At 37.5% G+C, this 27,658-nt stretch overlaps 1 protein-coding gene across 4 annotated transcripts in view; it reads right to left on the minus strand.

Moving 5' to 3' along the window:
- FBXL4 (F-box and leucine rich repeat protein 4) overlaps positions 1–27,658 on the minus strand; it is a 64,222-nt gene that overhangs the window by 23,252 nt on the left and 13,312 nt on the right. For 2 of the 4 annotated variants that reach the window (XM_036890406.2, XM_036890400.2), the window contains exons 2-6: positions 26,998–27,115; positions 25,771–26,354; positions 16,531–16,900; positions 8,394–8,638; positions 1,050–1,263 (exon numbers count right to left, since the gene is read on the minus strand). In XM_036890406.2, coding sequence (XP_036746301.1) covers positions 1,050–1,263; positions 8,394–8,638; positions 16,531–16,900; positions 25,771–26,282 — 1,341 coding nt within the window. In that variant the 5' untranslated portion in view covers positions 26,283–26,354; positions 26,998–27,115. The remainder of the gene's footprint in view (positions 1–1,049; positions 1,264–8,393; positions 8,639–16,530; positions 16,901–25,770; positions 26,355–26,997; positions 27,116–27,658) is intronic. The other 2 variants (XM_036890404.2, XM_036890405.2) reach the window with 2 other exon arrangements.

The following is a 27,658-nucleotide window of genomic DNA, read 5'->3' on the forward strand; positions in this document are numbered from 1 at the left end:
ATTTCAGAGCGATAATGATGCTAACAAGAAAATAAAGCTGGGTGTTATGAAAGAAACAAAACTAGAAGTGGGGGGCTACCTTTTACCAATGTCCAAGGAGCCATCTCCAGAAAAAAAAAAATTTAAGTTGAACTTTCATGTTGAGAAGAGGGCAGCCATGTAAACGCGCTGAAGAATATTCCCGACGGGGTGAAGAGAAAAAGCCATGAGCAGGGACCGTACCAGAATGTCCAAGGAATAGAAATAAGGCCAACGTGACTGGAGGAGAGAGAACAAGTATGTGACAAGAAGTGGTTGTTTACTGCACGGGCCCAGGCACACAATCTATGAACGAGCAATACCATTTACAGGATTCTATCCTATAGCAGTGACAGCATGTGTATGTAAAACTGTGTAAAAGAATTTATTGCTAGACAGATTATAAAAGGGGAAAAAACACTGGCGAAACCTAAATATTGATCATTTCAGGAATGGTTGAATGGATTATGGTTACCAGACACTATGCAGTTTATGAAAAGAGTCAGGTGGTATATGTTATGACCTGGAAAGATGTCTTAGAGATACTATGAGAAGAAAATCAAGAGGACCAATATGCATGACATGATTCCATTTTTCTTAATGAGGCTCTGAAACTATGCTATCAGGAATTTTAACTCCTAAGTCTGGTCTTAGATAAATTCTACTTTGCTTCCTCCCCCTCCAAGCAAATATCCTCCTGAATACAATCTTCCTACCTCTTTCTCTAATTCATTCCCTGCCCGCATTTCAGCTCACCTCAGCCCACTGCTTGTATTTGTTACCTGGAAATATGAATAGCATTACAAAAACTTTAAAAACACAGAGAACATTTTCTTATAATTAAAAACACAACACACCAGATCTAAATAATTTTGAAATGACTTAAATCATCTCAAATGCTTTTAGAATAGTCAGGTGGCATCTTACATTGATCTATTTAAAAATAAGAAATCACATTATATGAGAAATTATAGGCAACTAAGTATTCAGTTGGCTCTACACTAGCAAACATGTAAATGAGTTATTCTTACCTCTACTTTTGTTCGATAGAGAACAAGCCGTCTGAGTCCACATAATTTGGCAATATGGCTGAAAGCCTGAGGTGGTAATTTACCACAGGATGACAGATTTAAGTCCTGTAGATTTGGACACATCTCAGAAATAATCTCCAAGCAAGTTTCATCAAGGAAGTGGCTGCATGATAATTCAAGGCGTACTAATTGAGATCCACAAACCATCAGAAACCTGTAAAATAATGTTCAGAGTGAATTTCACAAAATTAAAAAATATTTTTGCAAGTACTTTGGAATTATATCAACTTGAAACAGATACCTTTAGAAGAACGGAATTCTATTAGGGAAAACATAAAACTTGTTTCACTTAAATTCTCATCACCTGCATACCACAGTAGGCATGGTTAGGCTAAAATAAATCCACTGAAGAAAATAAAAATGGATTCACGTCATATAAAATGCTGTGAAAAATTAAGAAAGTAGAGGGTGTACTGACCTGTAATTCTTACCTACAGTTCCTACTTACCTATAGTTCACACCTGAGTTGGTAGTAAAAAAACAAAATGTAAACCCTAAACTCCTGGAAGATATTTGTCCCTAAATGGTATCCAATTGGTACTGGATAATATATTTTCAACCTGGCACACAAAGGGACATCTTTAATTAAATGACCTCAAAACAAATCAGACCAGCTTCCTCTCAACCCAGAAAATTCCTGGGTTGGTTTACCTGTAAGCTGTGATATGTTCCTTGTAACTTACTATTTAGTAGCTGGACTGCGCTGAAATTGTTACAAGATATTCAATTGTAGCCTCACATAAAATACACAGAAATAACTCAACATGAAGGACAAAAATTCATTATAAGAGCAGGAATAACAACATTTATCTTAGCTATGTTACAGACGGGAGGAAAATAGTACTGTCCGTTATCATCTGAAAAAAACCTAAAAGGAAATGTGAGTCTAGAAGCATTTGAACCTATGAAACTTTATCAACTAAGCAAAATGACCCTTAAACACTCGCACCGATAGTCCCTGGCCAGGCCTCTTGACACAGGCGTGCACTCAGTGTCATATCTTAGCAGTATCAGTACTGAAATGTTAGTTTATTTATGCCATATCGTTTTCCTAAACGATTTAATCAGTTCACAAATGCACATACAAAATAAAATTGACTGAATCAATCACTTATATTAATAAAGGAAGTAACACTGGACTTCTAAGTCGAAAGATGGATTTTTGCCTTCTTCTACTACTCCCTAGCATGTGACCTTGGAAAAGACATTTACCCTGTCTTGGCATTCCTTCATCGCTAAAAGGTGGACTAGATTATATAATAGCACTCGTCACACTGCCTCCTGGTTTTGAACATCAAACAGTATTTGAAAGCAGTGTGTAAAGGTCAAAGCACCCCACAAGCATTAAAATAAAAGTTAAATCTTGGCTGTCTCTTATTCAAACAACAATAACAAAATTCAATTGCTACGAATTTATTTAAAAATATTGAAAATAACCCAGGAGTCCACCTACCTTATTTATACCTGAACACCCGTTATTCTTAATCCACTGCAAGATGTATTCTGCTATATGTGTTCCACTCTCTAAATTCACTGTTTCCTTTTAAATGCCCAATCCAGTGGGCTTTTTCAGTCCTTGGGGTGACAGCTCTACTTGCAGTACATATGGTGGTTGTTACTCGTGGCATTTCACACAACTGCTCATCTCTTCCTTGAAATTCTCTGCCACTCCTCAAACTGCTCCCTCTCCTGGATTTCTACAGACCCACCTCACTACTGTTGCTTTGCTTGTTGTATTAGCTAAATTGCAGTTTGCATCAGGTATGTTCACTCAGCAAATATTTGTTGAGCTCCTACTATGGGCCAGGCATTACTCAGGTGCTGGGGAGTTAACAGTGGACAAAACAAAGCCCCTGCTCTCATGGAACCTACATTTTGGTAGGAGAAGGAGACTATAAACAAATGAGTGAGTAAATAAATAGTATGTTAGAGAGCGAAAAGTGCCAAGAAGAAAACAGAAACAGGGAAGGGCAGTAGGAATAAGGGTGGATAGGGCGGCCCGAGAAGCCTCACTGAGAAGGAAGTGAGGGGGTGAGCAAAGCCGATTATCTGGAGAAATAGTGTTTCCAGCAAAGGGAAGGGCAAGCACAAAGGCCCTGGGGCAGGACAGCACGTAGAGGGAGGAACTGTAAGGAGGCTAAGGCAGGCGGCACAGAGTGAGGGGGAGATAAGCAGCAGAGCAGAGAGGAAAGGGGCAGTGCATACACTGTGTGTCCTAAAAGACTTAGATTTTTATTTTGAGGAAGACAGGATTCCCAATCATTGGAGGGTTTTGAGCAAAGGAGTGATCCAACCTGCATATGTTCTAACAGGATCACTCTGGTTTCTGTTTGGGGAATAGACTGAAGGGGAACAGGGGTAAAAATGGGACCATCAGCACATCACTACAATGTTCAAGGAAGAGGGTGGTTCACTGGATCCAGAGGGCACCACTGAACATGGTGCTCACTATCCAGGTTCTGGACCTACTTCAAGGTAGACAACATATCCTGAATTATGATATACCTTCTATATACTGAATTGAACTCATACTCATCTATTTCAACCACTATTTTTCTCTTAACGACAATTTCCTTCCTTACTAATTTGTTTATACTAAGTTTTATAAGCTTCCTCAAATCCTTTGGTAATTGAAACACATTCTTGGTGTACTCAGTACTTAGCACAACATCAGGCATGTAAAAAAGATCTGATAAGAGTTTGCTAAATGAATCTTCCAACTCTGAAAAGGCAATTAGAGAATTTAAGTTTCCTCAATTCTGACACACAGTAAGTTCTATGGACTCAGAGTATTTTTCCCTTAATAGGATCAAATTATTCCCAAGAAATATGATGAGATTAACATTTTTACCTTATTTTGAGTATACACATTAGTTTATGGGCAGTTCTTCATTATTTGTAAGCTAGCACTTTAGCTAGCTTATAAATAGATGTAGGCTTTCAGAGAACTAAAGAGTATCCTATTTTTATTTGATACTTCTAAAATGTACAGAATACACAAGTTAAATGAGAATACTGACTCTTAAAATTAAAACCCTTAGCACCTTATCACTTGAAGGTCTTCATTATTTGGCAAAGCACTTTGTTCTGCAATTCTTTTTCATACTAGACTTGGAATACTTTGACATCCCTTTCCTCCACACTCTCATTATTGGACTTTACCCCTCTAAAGAATTTATAGAGTGATATCAAGCCAATCACCAGAAAGCCAACTGTTAACAGACCAGAAAACTCCCTGAAGTGATTTAATGAATGATAGAATTTGAAAGCACAATAACGACAGTGATCATACCTAAACTACATTTGACTCTCTCTCTTTTTCTATATTGCATATTTTTGCTCTGAGCAGATAACGTGGTCAGTATCCCTGTATTCTCCCTTCCTCTTCTCATAAGATCTATAGTTATCTTTTTCATAGAACCCCATTCCAAGAAGGCAGAAGTAACAGCAGACTCAAGTACTTAGCTGAATACAACTCGTGTCTTTCCTGAACGCTCCCCTTATGAGTTTCATTTTAATGCATAATTGCATACATGTTTTTGTCTTTGCCCTCTATTCGTCTCAATTGTGATACTGGTCACCTAAAAGGAGAATTACAGCTCCTTTAATTCCTACAGTCTATTCATTCTGTGGTATGAATTTTCATAAAGTATTTCTTGATGTTGAGGATATTATGAGAAGATCTAAATTCAGACAAACAATCCCAAACGAGGTCCCTTCTATGAGGAAAAAAAAAACTGTTTATCATTATAAGATGAATTACTTCATCCAGAGTAATATAAATACATGAGAAATAAGTTACTAAACGGTGACTTGCACCCTAAAATAATTAATATCACATGACTGAATGATTTAATCTGAGATCACTCATCACAAAATAAGAGGCATTAATCCTCACAACTGGTCCGCTGTGTAAAGGGGAGAATGAGATTTAAATATCCCTGGCTTCTGATTTCTAATCTATGTTTTGTTAGCTGACCCTCACTGAGTTTTAGAAAACAGCATATTTAAGATAATTTTCAATCCGAAATAAGTTGGGAGTATTTAATACATCTGATCCAAAATGAAGCCAATAACAAGAAAACTTCCTGCTTAACTGCGTATGGTACTATCCAGCAATGGTAGAAGGAAGAGGAAAAAAAGTCTTAAAATTGTCTCTGATTTCTAGGAGTTGACAATCTAAATAAGGCAACTGATAAGCAAGTATGTGACTATGGCAATAAGCTCTCTATCCTATAAAACTGTAGCTCTGTGTCAAACATCTAATAAAGTTCGTCAACCTAGGAAGCATCCAAGAATGTTTTCTGAAGGAAACAAGTAGAGGGGTTAGGAGTAAAAAACTCCACATAACTGAGGGAGAGGTCAAGGTGATTAAATTTAGGCAACTATCTAAAGAAATATGACAGTAGACAAATGAACCTAAGGCTTTTTGAATGTCAGAATGATAGGAATAAGCCTCGAAACACAGACAGGCTGTGAGGCAAGGAATATCCAAGACTTCAGGGCACTGTATGATAGGAGAAAAGCAGAATTATAATAGATGTTATTTCAATGAGTAATGATATGCATTAGCAGTACTTGAAGTTGCAAATCACAAATCCATAGATAGAATAGGATTTTAATAACTGATTAAAAGTTTTAAATTATTATTCCAATTTAACCTATCTCCTTCCTATTTTGAGTAATATAAATTCCTAAAAAGTTTCCTTAAAATCCAGTAAAACGGTTCCAAACTTGTGAGAATAAGGCTTTTAGGCAACAAAAACAAACAGTATCAAACTTTTCCCAAAAAGCTGCTCAAACACCAGCTCATCATCTTTGGTCTCCTCTAGTTTATAAATGTACTTTTCTTTTTTAAAGTATTATAAATATGCCTTCTTCACAGTAATGAGCATAAACAAACCATACTTATTCATAGATTACTCATTAATAATCAAGCCATGAATATTTATTGTTTGTTCTGGGGATGCTACCCATAAGCCATAATGACTATGAGCACTAGTCAAGCCCAGGGGCCAGAGCAATCAGCTGGGAAACTCTAGGATCTCTCACCCCTCAAAAAGAGATTCTCTCTCTCTGTTATTTAAACTTTTTCTTTTCTGAATGGGAACAGTGACTGTGCTTATCAAGATTTATGGTTTTACTGTTTGAAATACCACAGTGAAATACAGAAAACTTAAATTTATGTATGTACTTTCATGATTGTGCAAATGATCCTACAGCAACTGACATAACTGAATTGAAAATGGGAGGGAATCTGCCGGTGACAAAGCAGATTGGAGCTTAACTGTGCAAAAGCAGATCTTTATCCATTATGAGTCTAAAATGTTATTGCTAAATAGCACTGTTAAGTTTTCTCATGACTTATATTTCTGCTCATGCACTAGAATGAGCTACATAAAGAGTTTCAAAAAACTAATTCAATATTACCTTTACATTTTTACTCATTATATTACAGTTACATGCAGCAAGCATGTCTCTGAAGAACCTGGACTGCAGCCATTCATCACCAATGTTTTCTTGAATGTCAATAATCGCTAGTTGCCACCTTGTTATTTTGTTATAAAAATAGAGCAAGAATATATTTATGTTTATCTTCGTATCTTTATCTTTTCCATAGCCTGCAGGTGGGAACTATACTAGACATCTCTCTACATGGTCAGCACCACTCACTAGAATGCCTTGCACACAAAGGGTGAAAACAAACAACATCTCCTGGTAGTGGGCAACACTGAGCAAAGAGTATGAAGGTAATTAAAATACCCAAAAGGGCCTCACAATGTAAAATAATGCTTACTGACACCAACTGTTCTACCTGCTCTCAGTCCTCCTTCATGGCTCATAGCGTGAGCTCTAAATATCCACAGTCATCGCGTCCTCTTGGTCCTACTTGCAAAGAGGAAAATTTGTGAACGATGTGTGTGTATTTGGGGCAACGGGAGGTAGAAAGGACTAAGCCGTGTTCCACAAGACAGCTGTCAAATGCCTACAAATTTTTTAAATGTGGATTCTATAAAAAAAAATCACCCAAATTACCCTGCCAAGAAAACAAAAGCTTTATTTTTTCTAGTATAGATAGCCACTCTAAATTTACATAATGAAAAGGCATTTTGTATAGCTACTATGTTATAAAATCTTTAGACTCTCTGACCCACAATAACGTGTTTTATCTAAGAACGTGTTCCCCACCCCGGCTCTGTTTCTGTGAGAAAAGAAAGAAGAAACTCAGTGCATCCATGCTTTCACATGTGCTCTAAGCCTGCAGGGCTGGTGCAACAATTGTGCAATCAATATGAGCATTTGGAACACATTGTTCCTATCTTAAACATGTTTACTTCATGAGAATCTAATGATATCAAGTATTTCTGGAACTGCATCTTTATTTTTATAATATAAGTCAAGAGGAAACAAGGCTCAATACATAAATATCTAATCCATAAACCATTGTTTAAGGATGTATCCACTGGGATATGTGTAAGGGAAGCTGTAGTTCATTTTTAACTTCTAAAAACAGAAGTTTGTTCATTAATCAAAAATAACGGGTAATTTCCCCAAAGTTTCCACTCCTTCATTACTTAATTTAATGAAAGGATGGGATTATACTATAACATACAATGAGAATAACCATCATCAAAGTTAAGAGAAAACACCTGTTGTATCATAAGAAAAAGTACTGTGGCATTACTAAATGAATATGCACTTGTGAGAGCTTTCAAATGTCTAACAGGTGACATTTAATAGTGAGGAAACTAAATTCTTAAATAAAAAGGAGCAGAAACACCTGGGCAGGTATGCAAGTGTGGTAGCCTGTTTAGCATGCAACTGCATTTTCAACATAATTAGTTTAAATGAGCTTCTAAATTTGGGTGATGTACTGCACATGTAATTAAGGTTTAATTAAAAATGTTCTATAATAAATTGTTTTCCATTTCTGACAAATCATATTAGAGAGGTAGGTTTTGATTTGGAAATAGTTTTTAAAATGTGTTAATCATCTGTGCTAAAATCTGAGAAAGAAGGAGAGCTCTGTTGAAAGTTACTTGGGAGTTAAAGACTATGAGATCAAAGGCAAGCTTCCCTTCATATTTGTAAATTTAGCTGAAGAAGATGTTGAAACCCATTCACTTTTATATGCACACACATTCTCAACATGATTCACAAAACATATTTCTTTTTTGTTTCTGTAAAGTACATGGCACATCATTTTGGACTTTCATTACACAAACTACTACACAGTAAGGATAGCCTGCTGGTGAAATCAACTCAACAAGCCTTGGCACTAACCTGCTAAATCCAGCAACAGAGATGAAGCCCCTGTTGCCAGTCCAAGATAAATTAAGCCACTGGACGAGAGCGCAGCGAGCCTGTAGAAACTCGAGAGAGGTGTCGTCTAATTTTGCCCAGTACGGCTGCAGATTGAGGTGGATGTATTGTAAAGGATCGCAGCAATGCTGGTTCAGTAGTCTGCAAGTCTGTGCCAATCTACAGAGGTCTGGTAATGTGAGATGATTCAGGATCAGTTGAATGAGCTACACAAAAGAAAAAAGATCATTGAGATTGAAAACAGTATCACTTTATTAAGCATAGAACACGGTCTAATAAAGAACAATAGCGTCATCTACCTTACAACAATATTTTCACATACTCATCAATGTTCAATAGAATTATCCAAATCAGACAAAACCATACATATAGGAGACTATATTACATTTGAAAACTTTTCAACGTATACTCAGCTCATGTTGACTATTTTTTTGGTACAGTGCAAAGATATATTCAGGTACTCTGCTGAGTACCACAGCTGTTCACAGACTCCACATTTCCTCAGCAGTTACTACACATCAAACACCGGTGACAGAGAAAAGAGCTCCCGCTTTCAGAGCTTCACTGCATCCAGCGGGGACTCCTAAGTACCATGGCGTGCTTTCAGAGCTCTGACGGAAGTATGCTCCGCTACGAGAACTCTACACAAGGTCCCGGCCTGACCACAAAATGCAAGCGTGCTTGTATGGGGAAGGCTCCGCTTTCAAGAGTGAAAAGTAAACTAGGTCAAAGACAAGACGAGTGGTAGGGATTGGGTTACAAAGAGCCTCACACAGCTTGGGTTTATGCTGAAAGCCATGAGAAGTACTGAAGGGATCTGAAGTGCGGAGCGGCGCGGTCAGACTTGTATTTTAGAAAGATCATTGCAGGGGATACTTCTGGAGGCAGGGGAGCAGCAAGGGAAAGCAGCCAGGGGGCTACTGCAGAGTCCCAAGCAGAGAAAACGGGCAGTGAGGATGGAGCAGCGAGCAGATACAAAAAGTATTAAGGAAGCGGAATCAAAAAGATTTTTGTCTCTAATTAAAATTTCCCTGAACTAGTCCAAAGTTTATTTTTCTTAATGGTGAACAGTTCAGGCTTCTAAAGAAATTTTCGAAGAACTACAACAGCCTGTTCTGAACCATGAAATAAAGAAAAAAAGATTTGAGTACTTTGCTAAGTAGTAAAAATTTTTAGACGAAGAAGGTTGAGATTTTTACTTAATGCAGTGTATTTATGTGGCTACATTTTTTGTATTGCAAATAGACCCTTTAACCTAAATGTTCTTCAATTTTTTGGCCATGTAGGTCCAGTATTAATTCAGGTTAGAATTTCACTGTTTTAGGCCAAAATATTACAAAATAGTGAGAACAACATGATAACAAGTTTAAAAAGTGTACGTAAAATATGAGCATTGATAACTAACATATATATTGAGTATAGTAAGGCTTGGCATGTTTTTGCTATTTATTTTTCACATTTGAACTGGGATTCAAAAAAATAACATTAAGGGGTGTGTGTGCATTATAAAAACCTGGAAATATAAAGAAATTAAAAGTTAGTCTAAAATCTCATCATCCAGATAACATGTACACTGCTGACATGTAAAATTTATATAAACAACAAAAGAAAATTCAGGTAAAACATTAGAAAACCTAAACACTGAATAAAGGTAGAAAATGAGAAGTTTGTCCCTCTCTACCCTCAAATCTTACAATCCCTCTTCCCATTGGTAAGCACTGTTAAGTTTTTCTGATCCTTTCCAGATAATACATATGAAGTTCTATTTTTGGATTTACACTAAAAGAATGATGCTACGTACACTGTTCTGCACCTTGCTTCTCTCCTGTAATGATATATCTTGGAGATTTTCTATATCTGTACAATCAAATCCACCCCATTCCATTTTATAGATGCGACATACTAAATTCAACTAATTTCTCATTGATGTATTTCTTGTTTCTTTTTCCCTACCTCAAACATTGCTGCAATATCATTTTGTGTGTGTGTGTGTGTGTGTGTGTGTGTGTCCTGGCAAGCTTTGCAAATATTTCAGGCATTTAAGTTTTGATATAAGCACAAAATTGCCCTTCAGAATGTTGCATCAATTTACCACAAACAGGGTATAAAAACATCTACTCACTTATGTCTTAGACAGCACTGGTATCAATACTTTTAAATTCTGTCATTCTGAAAGGCAGAAAAAAATTTTTAAAACCCAGTATGGATTATTGTTTTTTTTTGGTGTGTGTGTGTGTGTGTGTGTGTGTGTGTGTGTGTGTGTGTGTATGGATTATTGTTTTTTTTTGGTGTGTGTGTGTGTGTGTGTGTGTGTGTGTGTGTGTGTGTGTTTAACTACAGAAATGTATACAGAAATGTTATCCTTAGCCAAAGGAGCTGTCCGTGTTTCCTCTTTCCTCTTGGTCTGGACTTTATTTTGTTCCATTTTTTTATCCTTCATTTCTCCCATACCAAGGACCCTCTGGATCAAATAGATGTTTGTTCTCCATTTTTAGACATTTAGATGTTGGAACACATTGGTTTAGTTGCAAATGAGAATCTGTATTCATTTTTGACCCACAAATATCTGTACCATAGCTTCATAATACACTTTCTTATCTGGTGGCACTCCTGCCCCCTCCATTACCCTTCCGGCCCAGAATTTTCCTGTTTTCAGGTTTTATAGGTGAACTTTCCAAGTAAAAAACAAAATTCTGTTGGCATTTTTAACTGTAATTTCACTGAATACACAGATTAAGGAAAACTGACACCTTCACTTTATTGTGCCTTTCTACTCAAGGGCATGGTTTGATTTATCTTTTAATGATCTTTTACGTTCCTAGAGTTCCTAAAGCTATAGATTTTTGTCTATTATCTTTATAACCTGCCAACTTGCTTATTGTTCCTAATAGTTCTTAGTCTATTCTCCTGAGTATTGTAAATACATAATCATATTGTCTGCAATTGATGATAACTTTATAGTCTCCTCTCCAAGAAGTATGACTTTTATTTCATTCTCACATCTCCCAGCATTGGCTTGTACTTCCGGAACAAAACTGAGTAACGTTGTCTTCTTCCTGGCTTTAATTTGAATGTAAGCACCAAATGTGAGGCACACACGTAATTTTAAATTTTTTAGTAACTATATTTTTTACAAAGTGAAAAGCCTACAGTTAATAATATAGCACTGTCTGCTTGGAAATCGCTGAGAGTGGGTCTGCAGCATTCTCACCACACACACAAGAGTTAAGGATGTGAGGTGATGTATGTGTTGTACCTCAATTTTGATAGTCATTCCACAGTGTGTATCAGATCATCACGTTGTACATTCTAATAATACAGTATTTGTCAATTACTTCTTAATGAACTTTAAAAAAAGGGAAAAAATGGTGGTATTAATTTTAATATTGAGCTATATTAAAAATTATCATTTCAATATATAATCAATATAAGAATCATGACTGAGATTTTTTTTTTCATATTAAGTCTTTGAAATCGTGCTTATATTTTACACTTTCAGTGCGGCTCAGTTCAGACTAGCCATGTTTCAAGTGATCAGTGACTCACGTGGCTAGTGACTACCACACTGGACCAAATATTTCTCGTGTTTGATAATTAAATACCATGTGAGCTTTTGGTTAATGATATTTTGGTAGCACACAATTAATCAATAGCTTAATAAGGTTTTCACTTTTTAACAGAGAAGGATAAAATTTCGGCTATCTATATAACTGTCATTTCTCAACAAACTTTGCACATTTATTGAGTTGATCATAGGATTTTTCTCCTTTTGGCCTTGCACTATTATATCATTATATAGATTTTCCAATACTACAACACCTTGAACTCCAGGAATACACCCTGAATGATTTTGTTGCATCATCTTTTAAAATAATTCTATTTACTATATTTTATTTGTTTACAGAAGTAAAATAAGTCTGTAGTTTTCTTTTGATGGGCTGTAAAATTACACTGGCTTCATAAAAAAATTGAAAACTTTCCTTTGTCTTCATGCTATCAAAGAGTTTAAATCATATAGGATTTCTCTGTTTCTTAAATGTCTGAAAGAACCTATGAGATATTTGGGCTTGGCAAGAGGAGGTCCTTAAATACTTGTAGAATGAATCAAAAATGTGTTTTAAATAATATTAAAAGTTGTTTCAGTAGAACTTTCAAGCAGTTAGTGCAAAAAGGTATTAAAAGTTGTATCAGAGGGTAAATAATTTACTTTTTCCAGACAGTTTGTAATTTAAATAACTCCTAGCAATTTCTGGCATTGTTTCAAACAAAAGTCACCATTATGAAAAGATGCATATTGTGTGAAAACATTCTGTGACGCTTAATATCACATTTTAAGCAAATATCAAAACAGATATAAAAGAATAATGAAAAGTCAGTGAGACCATGACATTGAGAACAGCACTTTCGGATTCTATTAAATAAAACAAAACAGGTTTCAGGCCTGTAAGACAATTCTTATTAATTCAGGCCTACAACCCAAAACTCATCCAGTACCTAATGTCTATCAAAATGTGTTTTTATACGGGGGGTATCCTAGCATAAAGCACCATTGATACCACAATGAGCAGCATGTGAAGTGTGGGGAAGGCCTTCCAAGACGCTGTTGATCTATCTGCCCTCCAAACCAACCCTACTCATAACAAAATTATTTTCAACTATGGTAACATTATATCACTGACATATTTAAGTATATTTTCCCCCTTTAAATAACTCAGATCATCTTCAAATGACTTGGGAAACTTTTTAAAAAGAGTTTCCCTGCTCAGCTCACTCAGTGTATTGCAGCATTAGCGCTGTACAGAGGGGAGTCCGCTTGCCTCAGGCGTTCCCGTCCTGGAGGCCTGCTGGTTCTATCTCCTGGTTTCTCCTACATGACGTTGTTGTACTGATTAAACCACTTGCACACAATGGATGCTTTCCCTCTCTACGGGCCCCATCCCTTCAGTACATAAACGTGCTGAAATCTCTCCTGAAATCTCTTGCATCACAAAACAGAAACCGGTTGCATTCCCCACCATCACTTGTATTTTCTCCCTTTAAGAGGTAAGCTAGAACAGGGCGGGAGCCATACGCTCTGGCATTCTGAATGCCCCTTTCTGAGTGCAACGCAAAGGAATGGCGTGTAAGTCGGGATGCCAAGTATTCATTACTGGTGGACAGTCTTATCCATGTTACAGTCCAGAATCAGAGTATATTAACTTAGTATTTTTCTGCTTATACTCAGAGTAAACACGTTTTGTCTCTGCGTCTTCCCGCCTCCCTGATGCTTCAGCTAACTATAGTAAGGGTTTTACAGCTTCATACTATGGCGATAACTCCACTGAACTAACAATGGCGAAGGATCACCAGAGATCTCCCAATGACCAAAACCAGGGGGAACTTACAACGAGCTCTCCACAGCAGCGTGGCTTGACTACATCCTTTTTATGTTTCCTACACCCCTTTTGCTTCATATCACTTTGCTCTTCGCCTTTGTCCCAAGTACTGTCTTGTCGTCTTCTATCAGACTTCTTGTCTTGGACTACTTCTATGAGACTCTTAGACGTTAGCATTCCCAGAATTCTATTCTTGACCTTTATTCACATTCTACAGAGTTTCACTGGTCAATTTCATCCTTTCCTTTTTTTGAATAGACTCACTCAAATGTAAACTCAGACCTTCCTCTTGAGTTTCAAACTCAAATAGCAACCGCTTATTTCCTCAACCAGACAAGTTTGCTTTGATAAATCACTGGCACCTCAAAAGTCAACATGCCCTTCTCACCTTTTCTATGATTAAAAATCACAAAATATTTTAGGATACCCACTGTTTCATGATTAATGGCATGTCCGTCCACCGAGTCATTTCACCAGAAACATAAAAGTCCCTCTGATGTTCAGCTTCATCTCCACGGTCACCAGTTACTTTTGACTCCTACCTTCTGCACCTCTCATATATTTCTCCCACTCACCTCCTTTCCACACTTTCCAATATCCAGGGCTTCATCATTTCTTGCCTAAAGCTTCCTATCTGGTGTTCCTGCCTCCCATCCCGACCTCCATTCAGTCTATTCTTCATTTACCAACAGAGTAACCTAACACAGAAATCCATTTTGTTATTCTCCTTTTAAAATAAGTCAAATAAACCCTTCAATGTTTCCTTACTGACTACAGAAAAGGTTCACAGCTTTTTTATACCATGACACTTATGAAAGACAGAATTTACATGAGGTCAAACAAGGGGAAATTATTCTAATTGTAAGTCAAAGCATATGCAAAAATGCCTATGCCTGCATATTATGGATAATTCCTGGAATGTGAGCTATTACTCTGCACCTTTCTTTCCACTCAAAAGCGCATATGAAGAATACAAGAGAATACAAGAAACTGAGTGTGAATTATAGGCGTAATCTTGGATCTGCTCTAATTTTTTACCAAAAGTAAATTATTTATGAAGTCTAAAGTATCTGTAACTCCCCTGCAAATGGATTTTGCTGGGATAAAACACAGCACTGTTAAGACCACTGACTGAGGTATAACATGCAAACCTCGGTAGGACCCCCAGAGCCCTCTAGGACGCAGCGGCATGTGCAGTGCCCGGCCCGTGCTGGGACACCCCCGCCTCTGTCCTCTGTGTGAATGCCATCCTGTGGCGTTAGGTGCTGAGGCAGCCCTGAGCCTCTACCAAATGCACCTCTAGCAGCTTCGGCTACTAAGGCCTGTTCCAGGCATATGAAATACTGGACTTCCCCAGAGGCCATGCAGCTTCCCTTCTCACCTTTGCACGTTCTCTTTCCTCTGCCTGAAGTTCCCCTCAGTTATGCATTTGAATGCTACTTGTCAATTTTCTCAGGTTTGGGTAAAATTCAATACAACTTAAAAATAGATATATTTGCTGAACTTAAATTTCTATTTTGTAGTTTTAGGAAATGGGTAAGAGTCCAAGAAGTGAAGGGCTTCCTCCAGATGAATGCCCCCACTGCCGCCAGGACAGAGCCTTCCTGGAGCCCTGGCAACGCCACTACCCCAGGCGCCTCTTTCCCCAGCTCCGGTCTCCCTTCATCCCGCCTCCCGCCTCCCACTAAAGCTAGAGGGTGTGATCCTGTCTGTGAAGCCTCCTTTCCGTAACACAAGACGTGACCTAGCAGGCCTGGGCTGGACCCTGGTTCCGTGGCTTCCTCTCTGAGTTACTTTGGATCCTTAAGTTCACCTTTATGTGTCAACTTTAGCTACTTCACACAATGTACCATAGTATTTTAACTGTAAAATGTTGTACAGGCATTATAGTTAGGCTATCAAAAGGCTATCTTGGTCCCTGCAAGTTAAGCTACTTGTGTTATCACAATGAAACCTGAAAAATCTACCAATTTAGAAGGAGGATAGTTTGAATTGGTTAAAATTTGAGATTATAGATTTTTCTTTAAAAGATTTGATTATATTATTGTTAACTACACAGCAATTGTCAGCAGGGAATAGAAATGCCTGGCCCTACCCCTACCCCAGGTAGTGTGCTACTGGCTTTTGAAGCCTGGGAGCTAGCTATGCTAACATGCTGCAGAAATGACCTTGAAGAGACACAGTGAAAATAAGACTTCAGGGAAAGGTACTCTGCACCTGCTTAAACCAAGAACGATAGCTAGTTAGAAGACCACAGAATAGTTAGTACAGAAGAATGAATAATATTTGGAGAAACTGCAGACTATTAAATAGAACAAGTATTCCTCTCACAATCTTATTAATACTCTGATTTTTAATAGCTAATCAGCTTTAATACAACTAGTATAAAGTTAAGCACATATTGCCCATATGTACACTGTAAAATGATGAATTAAAGTGGAGTACAATTTATATTGGTCTGTGTATCTGGGTTAGTGGTAATCAGTGATATAACAGCATATATTTTATACTTTACCCAGAATCACTAAAGTCAATCTAAAACAAAAGTGGTGAAATTACTTCACATAATTTTGTCTAGTTTTTCCAAAGTCAAAATACACATCAGATTATGTGTATCTTACCAATGCTTCTATTTCTGATATCTGGCAAAATGAACATTAATACCTAAACACTTAGAAATTACTGTGTTATCTCTGACGATACTGCTACTATCTTTGACTTACCTCATAAGGTAGTTTATCAAAATATCCATTACTTGGCCCTTCCTTGAGGGCAGTACTGTTAAGCTTTTGGTTAAGACTGTCCACTCCACAAACATCCTTTTCTTCACAGCCATCATCTTCTAGATCATTCATGTCAATAAGTGAAGTCTCGAGAGAAAGCACTGGCTTGTCCTTCGTACCATGTAATAGAACTGCATCTAATTCAGTGTAATAATCCAGAAGAGAACTATTTACTTCCAGCCGTATAAGATTTGTGGGAAAATTTATCTGCTTAATACAAGGCTTAAACTGGCGAGCCTGGGAAGCATTCACCTTCGTAGGTCTCTCTGACCAAAGAATCTCCCATCTGCCAAAGAAAGAAGAAACTTCCCTATTATACAGTTTAGAATGAGAGTCACTGTTACCTTAAGGTTATGGTCTACGTCTAACACGCAATGAAGCAAAGGTGTTAACTAAAGTGAATAGAATCAAACGCAACTATTGTTCCTAAGACATGAAAATATTTTAAACATTAAATGCCACAGACCTTATTAAAATATTTTACCTGCTTAAATTATTTTTACAACTCCTTAGAAAGTCCTTTTTGGTAGATTTCACATTGGTCAGTTTAAAACCAGAACCGGTAGTTAGTAATACGTGAAGAACACCATTTGGCTTTACAAGAAAAGTAAATGGAAAGTAAGAATAAAGCACCAGCATAAAGCTGTCCCGTGCGTGTGTCCTAAACCAGCTGTGGAAACTGAAATGATGATCCTGCCTCACAAAGGTCCCGTTTTCCCAGCTTTCCCCTTCTGCTACTGATGTCATACAAACTCAAAACTCTCATTATTTTTTATTTCTTTTATCCAGTCATGAACTTCTGTCAAACTTTTCATGAAACTGTCCTTTTATTTCACCTTCTCCTAAATTTCCATTATTGTCACCTTTTAGTCATCCTGGTATCCTCAGTACCTACCAAATATCTAATACATAACAAGTCAAAAACAATTTTTCTTGTTCCTCCAAAATGAACTCGCACTTTCCAGCCAAATTAACCATTACTTTCCAGATAATAAACTTATTTCTACCTTTGTACCTTTGCTCATGATTTCTCCCTCCAATGACACCCAATCTATAATTATATGCCCACCTATTCTTTAAGGCCCAACTCATATTCTGTCTCTTCATAAAAATTTTCTTATAAAACAATTCTCAAAAAGTATCTAAAGATTCTTCATAACATAGCATCACTATACATATATTCTCACATTCATGTCATAAGTAACTATTTCTCTAATAATGTTCCTTAATATATCAGAGAAAAATAAAAATACAGACAAAAATACTTCAGTAAATATCTTTCCTCTATTTCCATTTAGCTAGCAGAATTTTTTTTTTTGAGAGGGCATCTCTCATATTTATTGATCAAATGGTTGTTAACAACAATAAAATTCTGTATAGGGGACTCAATGCACAGTCATTAATCAACCCCAAGCCTAATTCTCAACAGTCTCCAATCTTCTGAAGCATAATGAACAAGTTCTTACATAGTGAATAAGCTCTTACATGGTGAACAGTGCAAGGGCAGTCATATCACAGACACTTTCAGTTTTGATCACGCATCATGAATTATAAACAATCAGGTCAAATATGATTATTCGTTTGATTTTTATACTTGATTTATATATGAATCCCACATTTCTTCCTTATTATTATTATTATTACTATTATTTTTTTAAATAAAATGCTGAAGTGGTAGGTAGATGCAAGATAAAGGTAGAAAACATAGTTTAGTGCTGTAAGAGGGCAAATGTAGATGATCAGGTGTGTGCCTGTAGACTATGTGTTAATCCAAGCTAGACAAGGGCAACAAAACATCCATGGATGCAGAAGATTTCTCTCAGAACAGGGGGGGTGAGGTTCTAAGCCTTGCCTCTGTTGATCCCCAATTTCTCACCTGATGGCCCCCTGCGACTGTGCCTGTCTTAGGTTGTTCCTCCCTTGAGGAATCTTACCCGTCTCTGGCTAACCAGTCATCTTCCGGGGCCATACAGGGAAATGTGAAGTTGGTAAGTGAGAGAGAAGAAATATTCTTTGAAAAGGTTAGCTTTGTACTTCTTTGCTAGCAGAATTTTTTAAACAAAGTTTTTATGTCAAAGACTAAGAATAGTTTTAAGTCAATATATTCTACAGACTGCTTTCGAAGAAGCTTATGCCAATCGTTTATAAGAATGACCACTGACAGCATTATTTTTTAAAATAATATCATTTCATAGTGAGCCACTAACTCCATGTGACATAATTCATAATTCACTGATTATACATTTAAAATGTTTTCATACACTTATTAATCATACAAGGGTTTTGTTTCCCTTCCGACATATCGCCAGTTCATCTCCTCGGCCCAATGACCTATGGAGATCTAAGCAAAACTGATGGTGGCATTTAGGAACCCAAAATAGACAAAATAGAGTGACACTCAGAGGAGAAATCTGAGCCAAAACTATAGAAGCCATCGATACAGATACCCTAACGGACGGGAGCAAGAGAGGCAGGGAGCACCAACCTTGGGAGAATGGAGAAGGGAAGGGCGGTAATTTCTACCTTTAGAAATAAAAGTGTAAGGCAGAGATCAGTGGCGACAGCAGTAAACATATAACTAACCAGACCAGTAGATAATTTTGCAGGTACTAGAGGACTTTTTGTAGTCACCCATATTTGCTAGTTTCGCTGACTCTCTCCTAAAAACAAAGTAAAAAGCCCATCAAACATAAAGGGCCTGTCAGTATTTGTATTCGGGCGCAACGCGAGTAGGAATGGAGAGATTGGTCCACTCCATAACCAAACTTGGGAGGCAGGGAAAGAGTTGTAAGAACAGAGCAGGTTGTAGCAGTTTAAAAGGACATGGAAGCAGGCTGGGCATCTTTTCTTCTTCCTGTGACAAGGCAGAAATGCAAACTTGAAATGCCCGCCTAGACCCAAGAGGTGGTGCCCTTGGAGCTGAGCTGCAGAACTCTTCAGAGTTCCTAACACTGGAACTGATTTGAACAGTCTAATGCAGATCTGTGCAGTTGAACAAAAGTAGCCATACAGATACAGAAGATCAGAATAAGTAAGAAATATTTAAAACTATGTAGGTAGGAAAATGCATTCCTATTTTTGGACAGTGTATGTCCAAGAATCATGGGGTAAATAGTGAAATGCTGGAGAAAATTCAAACTTTGGCTTTACTCATCCTTTTGTTGCTACTGCAAAATGGTGTCAGTTGATGTTAGAAGAATGTCTCATGTCCACAGCACTACTCAGGACTCTGTGAAATAACTGCCTTTGTTGGGGTACAACACATGTGGACTAAACCAGTCTGTTTTATTGTTTAGCATCAATGAGGAGTTTTGATGAGGTTTAACAGAAACACTAAATATATAATACAGAGATCACCTCTGCCAGATCCTTTGCAATAAATGAATATACAGACAATACATGTTCTTTATCTATAGCTTGCATTATAATGCAAATTACATTATAAAATATAAGCTTAAAGAAAAGTATTGATTACAGGAAAAATATTCTATTTTAATAATGTATTAATCTAGTAAAGTCCTTTCTTTCTTCCTTGCAAAATGGACAAGGTTAACAAGATGCTTTAAACTGACTTCCTTAACATTTCTAGGATGTTTAAAACATATCAGGGTTAATGCTATTTTAGCATCATTTTTGCTTCTGACTTCTACATATATAGCATAAACTATATTATTTAGTTACACGTCCTAAGGTGTAAAGATGATAGCATACTTAAAATAGAACAGTATCAATATCTTACCAGTTTTCTGAAATATTGTAAAATATGTCTAAATATAAGAAACTTTCAAATATCATTAGTTTATTTTGATTTTTTTTGATAACCTAAAAAGTAACAAAGAAAAATGATAAGAAGAAAAATTATTTAATGGGTCCACGGCCATTTGAATTAGGTTCATGTTGACTATGAGACCAACAGAAATTGATTTTGGGATATCTGCCGTAAAGTGAATTTTCATTTAAAATTCCCTAAAAGAACTAAAATATTTTATTTCAGAGTTAGAAAGAGAAAGATATCTATTTTATCCAACAAGAGATTATGCCAATGTCTTATTTTCAACAACTAAAGCCAGAATCTTAAAAATGAGTCAGAAAACAAGCAAGTACAAATAAACGCACGTGTGCATGCACTTGCTTGTGTGCACGCACACGCACTTTCTGTAAGACAGCCCCAACTTTCTCTAGACCTAAGGCAGTTAATGTGATTAAACTACTAAAGTCATGCCCTCTGTAGCCCGTGTGTGTATGTGTTTACGATACATGCTCACACACTGTATTTATCTACTGGACCAAATCTGACAAACTCTTATGTCCTATGTAAGGTTTACGGCTACAGTGTCACATGTGCGAGTTGCAATCTAGAATTCCTTTCAGGCTGTGCTCCAGTCTGCAGTAGGAACACTTAATCCTGCGATGGCAACACCAACAGCATTCTCTTCACCAGTCCACTTAACTTCTCTTTCTGTAGACCATACTGAAGGCCTTACTCTGCGTCCAGTGCTGTCTCTTGACAATAGACCTGTTGTTACCCCACTGAGAAAATCTCTCTAGGGCTCCCAGGAAGCAGCAAGCAGACAAGAGATGTTCCTCAATGGAAACCAGAGAAAGCAAGTTTTCTAACGTATGCAGGTTGGAAGCTAACACGCGGATACAAAATGCTTCTTCTGAACAAAATTTCTCCTGGGTAGTAAGCATATCTGGTAGCCTGCACAAAGAAAGTGCTCTTGCTCACATGGTTTCACCAGCTGAAAGTAAAGGAAAACAAATAAGAAGTATTCTGACAGGTGTACCTACTCACTCCCTGCAGCTCAGCCCGACTCTGATCGGAACTAACCAACTGCCATCTGCTTTAAAAAGATTCAACCAGCAAAGGGTCTAGTCAATTCTGATTTAAATGACAAAATTACGCTTCTTGGCCCACAAAGTCAAGGGGATCAGACCATGACCAGTTTGTGAAATCACTGCTTAAGCAACTTTCTTTGGCAGCAAATTCTGTGGCAGCCACTTTCTTTCTCCCTGCTTTCTTAACTTCCATATTATATGGTAAAAATGCTCATAACATTAAATATATATATATATATAAAACACTAAATTTTATCCCCAAATAACTTCAATCCAATCAGTTTCTTTAATATGATCTCAACTTGTCATTCTTTTCCTCCTCTTGTCTCTCCCTCTCTTCCAAGGTGTTACCCTGCGTTACCCTATTTTCTGACTTGTCCACATCTTCCACTAAGATCTTATCCTCGGCACCAGGACATTCTTACTTGTTTGCTTGTTTGTTTGTTTGTTTTGGTATCATTCATCTACAATTACATGAAGGACATCATGTTTACTAGGCTCCCCTCTTCACCAAGTGCCCCCCACATCCCCCTTCACGGCACCAGGACATTCTACACTATACTTCTTTCTTTTCTCTTAACAGGACAGTAGCCAAGAAGTCAGAAGACTGAGATTTTATAGGACTAAATGTAACTTGTCTGCTTCACTCACTGAACAAAGAAATGCAACGGGAGGAAACAGGAAAAGACTGTTTTTAAATTTTGAATGTTCTGGGACTACAAATCCATTTCCTGCAAAGAAATCCCCAAGCTACTCCGATACTCTTCTCTGGTTTGCTAACTCCTAAGGTTAGGCAGAAAACTGTGCGCTCAATTAAAATGGGCAGTATAATCCAGTCAATAGTGTGTAATGGAGATTTCCGTGGCTAAATATGAAAAACACTGGTATATATACGAATATGCACGTATACACATGCACATATGTACATGTAGAATCGCCAACCTTTCATTACTCAAGATTCTGATCATGTTAATTTCTCAGTATAAACTAAGTTTCTTTTACGAAATGATGGTGATGATAAATGATGTTGGTATTTCATTTGTTTGCCTTTTTAATGTGTGCATTAATCAAAGTTAATAATCTGACAACCCTATATCAGTTCTCTAATAACTGCTGTTGTCGTTATTATTGTTATTATGTTTACTAGTTCACTGTAGCCAACTTTTCCCTACCTGCGGTCCACTCAGAACTCCCAGTCAGTTCCGGTGGCCCATCCTCCAGATCTGCTTACTGTTTGACCCCAACGGCTTCCACCTACAGCCTTTTTCAGAGAACTGGCTGCACTCCTGGAGCCACTTCACCCCGAGAGTGACAGTCCCTGGAAGACTTCCGTTCCCCTTCCTGTCTGCCGGCACACAGCCCAGGACAGATGACTCCCCAGCAGCTCTGCCTCCAGGTGACTGGGGCTTCGCAGGAAACGGCACAGTCTCCAAGTTCCTCCCCTCCCCACAGGGCTCTCCCTCGTCCCTTACAGCTTTCTCCGGGAGCACTTCCATAAGGAATCATTTACACAGGACTCTTCCTCTCTCTGTCTGCTCCTGGGAAACTGGACCCAAGAGCTCCATGGGATGCTAAGGTCTGGGAAGCACCAGCCAGACTCTAAGAGTGGCCCCCCCAGGCTGCAGCCTGCAACAGCTCGTTCTCTCCACCCCTGGGTTTGCCTCACTTCTTCCAACACTAAAATCTCACCTCACGATTTCACCTCTACCTGCGCTGTTCTCTCTCGAGCCTTCCCACCTGAACTAAAGCTGCACTCAACCCTTAGGTCTCAGTTAAGTCACTTCTTCAGGGAAGACTCTGCTGAACCTCACAGATTAGTTTTTCCTTCCACCAACACATGTTCCCTGTCATCTATGCTCCTCTCCTAAGCTGGCCGGTAAACTCAAAGAACAAGACGCACCACATTAGTTCCCAGCAGTGACCTGGCAGAGAAGGTGCTCAATCAATGTTTCTGACTGTCTAAAGAAATTTGCTGAAATGCTAAGTTGCTGAATCTGGACAGAAGAACTCTGAGGGTTTTTTTCATGTATATTTTATTTTTTGGTTCTTTACCGACAAGTTTTTTCAACAATGAAACGTCTATTTTTTCATAATCAGTGAAATTAAACAGGACATTCTCTATTCTGCAATAATATATATTGGTTAGATTCTTGTTCTCTTAAAATTTCACAGTGTTTTCTGTGGAATAAAGCTAAAAATTAATTAAGCAGCAAATTACAGAGACACATCTGTAAATAAAGTTGTCATTTCAATCACTATCACACAATTCAACTCTCAGCTAGGAACCCAAGAGCATGATTTATACTCAAAATCAGTTACGCAGACATTCCATTGCAGCTTAGGAAAGGTATTAGACGTTTCATAGATCTCATTCCCTGATTTGTTCATCTTTTTAGGAAAAAGGGGGATAACTGTAGGAAGGAGGCAAAGAATGACACAGTCTAATAAACAAATCTCACATTAAAAGCATCCTACTTTCTTCCCTCTCAGAAAAAGAAAAAAAATGATTTATATATTAAAAGAAACTTGTTTTCTGCACTTAAAAAAATTGATTCATTAATAAATCTGTTCACAATGAATCATCAAAGTCATCTGAAAAGAGCAAACAAAGATGATACCAGCAGATCCCAGCTCGAGTTGTACTGTGCATTTTTTCCTGGGAGGCTGGGACGTATCCCCCTGGAGCTGAGGGGACAAGGACTTCAAAGAAGCAGTGTGCCAGCCGGCAGCTGTTCCTGGCCCCCACTCCTCCCCCACCAGCAGCTGGGGTCCTGCAGTTTAACAGGTGCCCACAAACTACCCTGGGGCTAGAATAAGCTTTCACAACGGTAGGGATTTTTGTCTGTTTTGTTCATTGTGTACTGATGTATCCCCAATACCTAGAACAATGCCTTGGCACACAGTAGACACAAAAATATTTAATGAATAAATGAAAAACAGTGATACAAAGATCTAAAACCAGGTAATATCAACCAGTAATAGAAAAAGGGGCAAATAATATGATCAGAGAGTTCAAGGAGGAGGAAATATAAATGGCTCTTAAATATGAAAACACATTCAATCTCACAGATAAAAGAATTTTAATTTGAAGTTAACAGGAGGTAACCTATTTCACCTACCAAGCAGACAAAAATATTAAACACATTCTGTAGGTGAGGCTTTAGCAAAATATGTATGCATATACATTGCTAATGGGACTATAAATAGGTAGAGCCTCGTTGGAGGGAAATGTGGCACTATGTATTAAAATAACAAATGCACACACCCTTAGCCCAGCAATCCTTCTGGCGACTTATTCCACACACATACTTGCACATGTGTGAAGTGACTCATGACAAGGTTCTTCGCTGCATTAATGTTTACAATAGCAAAAATATGGGAACAACTAAATACAACAACAACAGAGGTGTGGGTAGTAAGTTGGGGTACACATACACCACGCATTACTAGCAACTGTGGAGAGGAATGAGGAAGATGTTTGCACTTACCTGAGAAGATCCAATACATACTACTAAACAAAACAAATATGGTACACAACAGTATATTTTTGTATATAAAGAAAATAAAAATATACTTGTATTTGTGTATATCTGCATAAAGAAACTTTGGAAAGATACAAAGAAAGTAGATCAAAGTGGTTTCTTTGAGAGGTGGGGGTGAGTCCTAGGCACACGGAGAACAGGGTACATATGAGACTGCATTAGGTTCTTTTTTGGATCATTGAACCATGTGAATATATTACCCAGTCAAAAAATTGTACTTAAAAAATAAAGAGGCTGAACTATAAAAATAAGAGAGACAGAGGCACCACTATGCGAATTAAGGATGTAAATAAATAGACTTTTAGGGAAAATGCATGAATTACTTAAGGCAACACTAATTATTGTTAAATGAATATGCTTATTACAAACTAAAAAGCTAATGCCCTAAGGACCTCCTCTAAAGGATCACTTGATAGGTCTACTTTATGTTACTCAAAGTATTTAAAAGCAGTAACATAATGCCTGTTTGAAAATATATTAGAAGCCATATTTCCTACTAACTTCTCAGATTGGCCCATATTCCAACTAGTTCAAATCAGCTTTTTGCTTATAGTAAATTCTGTGACACACAAGTCTCATGATCTATGAAAATTATGGTGTAAGGTGTTAGAGGTATATATAAAGAATGCATTATATCTTTACATGTGTAATCTTTTTCCCTATCAGAAAACTAAGGAAATTTTTAAAATAAAATTTGTTTACATTACTTAAAAGAATGCTTCCAATAAAAAAGACCTCCAACACTAAAACAACCAAACCATTCAGCCATATAACATGGTCTTTAAAATACGAGTCTTACCTTACTTCAGCTGGTGGACTTGGGGAATAGGGGTTTGCAGAACAAGCTAGAATTCTAATGACTGCTCCAGGATGATAGGTTTCCAGAACATGAACAGCTGTAGGATACACCTGTTGTTCAAAAGTAATTTCCACATAATCTTGGCTCTGAAAATTAGGGGGCGTCCTCTTGAATGGCAAGGAAGCACTAGGGCACTGGTCCCACCATGTCCCATAGGTTCGAAACACAGCTGTCTGAGTGAAGTCACCAGAACCTGGGAATACATTTGGTACACCTGCCAAATTCCACATGGTGTAGGACATACTATTCTCACTTCCATAATGGGAACTGAAATCCACTACTTCTTTTGCATACTGGACCACCTCTGCATTGAGAGGGGAAGTCCGGCTGTTTGATTCTACAGTTCTATGGCTGTGCATCACTTCTCCTCTTGCAGCTGTCCTGGCTCGGCGCCGAAGGCATATATAATAAACCATAGTCAGAACTGTTAACATGGGAAAGACTGGTGACATCTAGATGTGAATTATGAAGCTTCAAAAGGTCAGGTGTCCTCAGTAAGAAGAATGAACTCTTTGAAGGATGTTCTAAAAAAATGAATGGCTTGGTGAAGTAAAATAATTTAAATAAGCAGAAAAAAGAGGCATGGATAAACAGGCTTTTTAACCAATGTAATTTTCCAGAATGAAACCGAAAAAAACAAAATTCCCTGTAAATGTGAATCTCTGGCATAATTTATCTAATATATTTTTAAGAAACCTAAATATTGAAAATGTACATAATTTTATGCTACACGGGAAGCAACGCTGGCATTATAAGGCAATGGAAGATGTGTGGTCTGAAAAACTCAACTTTCTACACTGTTATAACTACCTTTCAAGAAATACTAAGTCCTTGAACTTTAAAAACTAAATTATTTAAAATACATGGTGAACCACTACAAGACTGCTGTAGATCCAAAATAATCATAGGTATGGAATTTCACATTTTAACAAACAATTCCCTGTTGTCAAGTATTACTCACTTCCAAACATGCTAAGTACAGATTTCACATTACAGGAATACAGTTTTCTGGAGCTGCCAGTTAATCCAGACCAACTACATTAACTGCCTTACACATCACAGGTCACCAGACAGTGTTTAATTTATAACTCATAGAATTATTTGTTAGAACAGTCCGTGGCTGGCTGGCATCTGGTTTGTGGCCAGTTGCTCTTAGAAATCACTCACCCTAGAAAGAATGGTCACAGGATACCCACAGGAAATGCAAGAGTTGGCACTCATCCACGTGGCCTGAAAATTGCATGCTGATATCAGCTGCAAATGTTGAAATGTTACATTCTTTTACCTGTAAGACAAGAGTTTCAGAATATATTTTTGTTTCCAACTTAGGAAATCAAATATTCCAAAAAGATTATTATTAAAGATAAACAGCTACTTATTAGACAAAGAACTTTCAAACTGAACAGGTCACATTTTTCTCAATTTTCTGGATAATTTTGACTAATTAATGCATTTTAAAAATTTTAAGATGGATGCAATAAGTATATAATGGTGAACCTTTTCTAAGGTTTGCAAACCTGTAGCTTGTGGGTCAAACTATGCCAGCAGACATATGTTGTTGGGACCAAACAGTGTTTTTTAAAAAATGTGGATGAGTTGTAACCTTTAACAACAAAGAGAAGCCTGGGCTCTCTGGGTGACTGTCATTATCCCCCACCAGCTCTTCTACTTTACAATACAGGCCTGACCTCCGTCCCCACTGAGTAGATAACCTCTTGTCTCTTTGAACAAGGATATTAAGCATACTCATCTTTGTACCCATAAAATCTTGAGTTTAACTTCTCCTAAGTAAAAGAAGAGGAATGTACCAACTTTTGTTTAGCAATGT

This window comes from Manis pentadactyla, chromosome 12 (assembly GCF_030020395.1).
Source record: "Manis pentadactyla isolate mManPen7 chromosome 12, mManPen7.hap1, whole genome shotgun sequence".
Taxonomy (NCBI): Eukaryota; Metazoa; Chordata; class Mammalia; order Pholidota; family Manidae; genus Manis; species Manis pentadactyla.